Source organism: Bufo bufo, chromosome 2 (genome assembly GCF_905171765.1).
Source record: "Bufo bufo chromosome 2, aBufBuf1.1, whole genome shotgun sequence".
In the NCBI taxonomy this organism is placed as follows: domain Eukaryota; kingdom Metazoa; phylum Chordata; class Amphibia; order Anura; family Bufonidae; genus Bufo; species Bufo bufo.
Genome location: NC_053390.1, coordinates 783,114,203 through 783,118,775, shown reverse-complemented (window position 1 = coordinate 783,118,775; position 4,573 = coordinate 783,114,203). Strand labels below are relative to the sequence as shown.

Genomic DNA, 4,573 nt, shown 5'->3' with positions numbered 1-4,573 from the left:
GGCAGGGCGGCCAGTTTCCTAGAGAGCAGGGCGAGGAGGGGGCAGGGTGGCAGTGCCAGGGTCACTTGCCTGTGGCATTTTTTCCAGTTTTGGAGACTCCTTCCTTAAAGGGCTAACAACTATCGTGTTGAGTTTAACTCTTTCCAGACCCCGAGCAGGACCAGACTGGAGATGTATTTCTAGAGGTCGCCACACTCCAGCTCCTCGGCTCTGCTACATCCCGCTGTCTCCATTCACCTGCTGCCACCTCTCCTGTCTGCAGTCACTTTCTATGAGCCCCCCCTCACTAGTCCTCCTCTTCCTCTCCCTGTATTTTGGTCTCTTAACCTCACCCCCTTGAGCTCCAGCCCTCCCCTCCCCAGCCTTTATCTCCCTCCTCTCTGCACTCCTGGGAATCCAGCATTTGCTTCTCTCTCTGCTGCAGTTTGATTTGCTTCCCTAATTGACCTAAATAAGGCTCCTGACTGACAGGCACTTGGGGGCCCCCGGGCACTCAGCACTGAGGCAGAGGACTCATCTCATCGGGAGTCATTCTCCTTATTTCCCTTCAATAATCCAATTTGTTTCTCAAGCTCAACCAATCGGAGAATTCAGCAGAGAAGCGTTTCTGTTGCGGCAGGGGCTATTATTTTCTTGTGTTGCCTTCTCCTATGTGTCTGAGCTGGGGTCAGGACTGGCAGGAGGCTTCTTCCCTTCTCCTTGCAGGCAGCAATGTGAAATGATTGCCTTCAGCCTCCCTGATCTTCTCCTGTAGAGCATCTCGCCCAGCTTTACCCACCACCATTGGGCATTGCCACCCTCTCCTCCCTTCGACACCATCACTGGAGACCTCAGCCAAGATGCCTGATGACTCCAAGGAGAACCAGAGCTCGACCCCAGCCAGGGTGTCCTCCTTCTTCATCGAGAACCTGCTGGGCACCGAGGCTAAAGAAGACAAGAAGAAGAAGACCTCAAGCCCAGAAGAAGACCTGACGGTGCGGCCGGCAGGAAGCCATTTCACTGCAGTGTGCTGCCAGCTCTCCCCTTATCGCTACAGCTCCCAGGGCAGCCACCCTCTGAGGGACAACCCCATGGAGTGGTACAGGAGGGCCCAGGCCACCTACATAGGGTGCACCAGTCCGGAAAGTAAGTGCCCCCCACTATTTATCACAGGGAGAGAGCCAGGCACCAGGAAGGTTTCCTGACTTCCTCCTAGAAGGAAATAATGAACTTCCAGGAAGCCATGTTGTACAGGAATATTGGGTGATGTAGTCATATTATAATAATGATGATGCAAAGGAGAAGTAATAGTAGTGATTTACTGGGCAAACAGTGCTCTTATAGGAGGAAGAATAACTCTAAAAATGGTACAATCAGCATGTAGTAATAATTCTGGGGATAATAATAATAATAATAATACAATATTCAGGAACTAGTTGTAATAGTAACTTCAATTTTAGGAATTATAATACCTACAATGTTCATGTAGTAATAATAGTATATAGAGAATAGTAATTGTATACAATGTCCATGTAATAATAGTATATAGAGAATAATAATGGTATACAATGATCGTGTAGTATTAATAGTATATAGAGAATAGTAATTGTATACAATGATCGTGTAGTATTAATAGTATATAGAGAATAGTAATTGTATACAATGATCATGTAGTATTAATAGTATATAGAGAATAGTAATTGTATACAATGATCATGTGGTAATAATAGTATATAGAGAATATTAATGCATACAATGATAATGTAGTAATAGTATATAGTAAATAGTACTGTGTACAATGTCCATATAGTAATAGTATATAGAGAATAGTAATTGTATACAATGACCATGTAGTTATAGTATATAGAGAATAGTAATGTGTACAATATCCATGTAGTAATAATAGTAAATATTAAATAGTAATGTGTACAATGTCGATGTAGTAATAATAATAATATATAGAGAATAATATAATAATATAATAAAATAATTATGAATACAATGTTCATGTAGTAGTAATATAGGATATAGAGATAAGCATATACAATGTTCATGTAGTAATAATAGTATATAGAGAATAGTAATGTGTAAATTTTTAAAGCAGTAATAATAGAAGTAGTAGTGATATATAGGAATACTTAAGCATACAATACAGTAGCAGTAATACTACTACTACTACTACTGATGATGATGATTGCATCTGGTGCTGCTGTAGTACGGATAATGGTAGTCTTAGTAATAATGTTAATAAGAAGCATACAATATTCCTATAGTAGTATAATAATAGAAATAATAAGGTATATAATGTTCACAGAGAGGCAGTAATAATAATATAAATACTAGTAATCTGTAAACCACATATAGTATGTTTATAATAATACTAGTAATATATATATATATATATATATATATATATATATATATATATATATAGTTATAGAAATGTAGATGAGGTTTATATCTTGGTAATAATGCTGACAGTATGAGGATGAGAGTATACAATGACCATATATATATATCAGTACAGTACAAATCACTGTCACTGTTTCCGGGAGGCCATTGCCCTTTATGCAGAACCTTTCGCAGCCCCAATTAGAGGCCATCACTCCCAGTCCTCACTACACACTTTCAAGTTTGTCAGAATTTGAGCAGAGAATCAGGGGACTGAGGTGTAACCCGGGGATTACGGGTTGTCTGGGTGGCCTCAGGGAAAGCTGCCATATTAGCTCATTCATGTGATACAGGCCCTGGTATTAGGGTTGATGCTGCTGTTATATACTGCATGTCTCTGGAGAAATATGTCTGTGTGCTCAGGGATGATGATGAGGAGGATGAGGGGAAGGATGATGCTCTACAAAAATGTAGAGGTAATGATAATGAATTGTAAAGATATTTAAAGGGATAGCTCTGCGATCTGTACAGTTAAGATATACATATAGCAGGTCTGAGAAGGGAATCAGAAATCACCTAATCACATAGATATGTCACTCCGAAATCACATCTATCTATCTATCATCATAGATACGTGACCCTGAAATCCTTATATTTTATATCCTGAGCTGCTGGATATATATATATATAGTGGAGCTACAAACCTTATTACTGGAGACACGTGTGATGGGAAAAATCTGTGAACAGAAAATTTAAAAGGCAATAAAGGACTTTCTATCTTCTATCTATCTATCTATCTATCTATCAATCTATCTATTTATTATATATCTATTATCTATCTATCTATTACTATCTATCTATCTATCTATCTCCTATCTATGTATCTATGTATCTATCTATCTATCTATCTATCTATCTATCTATTTATTATATATCTATTATCTATCTATCTATCTATCTATCTATCTATCTATCTATCTATCTATCTATCTATCTATCTATCTATCTATTATCTATCTATCTATCTATCTCATATCTATCTATCTATCTATCTATCTATCTATCTATCCTCTATCAGGTCATCTATTAACCACTTTCTTTGGCTCCAGTCATGAACAGCAGTTAACCCTTCCCATGCTGGGTGTATTATACATATGTGATGTACATTTTATGTGTGTGTGTTAATTACTGTACAATAAAATACAATAAACTCCTCTTTCCAACATATTTCTCATGCTCTTTCTCCCCCTTTCCTTTCAGCTAGTGACAGAGATTCTCCGGAGATCTCAGAAGGTTCAGAGAGGCAATGTAGGACCTACAGAAAACAGCACAGTCATGGACCAGAAGACAAAAGAGACGAGGGCTTCCAGTGTAAAGAAGAGGAGAAACTGGAGCAGGACTTAGACCAAAAATCCTCCAGAAAGAAGAAAACCCGCACTGTCTTCAGCAGGAGTCAGGTCTTCCAGCTGGAGTCCACCTTTGATGTGAAGAGGTATCTGAGCAGCTCTGAGAGAGCAGGGCTGGCAGCCTCCCTCCACCTCACAGAGACCCAGGTCAAAATCTGGTTCCAGAACCGCAGGAATAAATGGAAAAGACAGCTTGCTGCAGACCTGGAGGCTGCAAACATGTCCCACACAACCCAAAGGATAGTAAGGGTCCCTATATTGTACCATGAGAACTCTCCTGCCAGCAGCTTGGGCTTCAGCCTACCACATATCTCCCCACCAATGGTAGGCTTCTCCAGTGCTGTCAACTACCCCCTTGCCACTTTCCCCAACTCAGTGCCCTTTATAAGATCTCAGATGACTGGACTTGTCTGATTTGAGATCTTCTAAAGACTATTGGACTTTTTATCCTATTTTGTATTAACTGCATATCTGCTCCTTACATATGACTTGATTGTATGCATTGGAATTGAGAAGGTGCAATAACGTTAACCTGGGGCTTCACTGACAACAAGGGCAGCAATTAAACTTTTCTTTTTGTACTTCCAAAGAATTTCTCCCTGTTTGATTCTTGTATTTGCTTGATGGTATATCAGAAATTACTGGTGGTTTAGTTTTATTTTATTATTATTTTTTGTTATTGGTGAAAATGTAGTTTAGAAATGTTATTCTCAATTAACAAATGAATGGCCTTTAAAAAAAAAATTGCTATTTTTTTTTTGGGGTGGGGTGGGTGTGAATATTTATCCTAATGAAGA

General features: G+C 39.1%; 1 protein-coding gene across 1 annotated transcript; it reads left to right on the top strand.

The window, feature by feature from the left end:
• Nucleotides 1–423: 423 nt before the first annotated feature.
• On the top strand, nucleotides 424–4,327 carry HMX1 (H6 family homeobox 1). Its single transcript, XM_040420580.1, has 2 exons — nucleotides 424–1,125; nucleotides 3,631–4,327. The coding sequence occupies exons 1-2, from the start codon at nucleotides 840–842 to the stop codon at nucleotides 4,188–4,190; spliced, it is 846 nt and encodes a 281-aa protein (XP_040276514.1). The 5' UTR covers nucleotides 424–839; the 3' UTR covers nucleotides 4,191–4,327.
• The last annotated feature ends 246 nt before the right edge of the window (nucleotides 4,328–4,573 follow it).

Coding starts and splice junctions, on each gene's coding strand:
- HMX1 (XM_040420580.1), top strand. CDS start 840: ATGCCTGATGACTCCAAGGAGAACCAGAGCTCGACCCCAGCCAGGGTG. Junction 1,126..3,630: donor AGGGTGCACCAGTCCGGAAA/GTAAGTGCCCCC, acceptor CTTTCCTTTCAG/CTAGTGACAGAGATTCTCCG.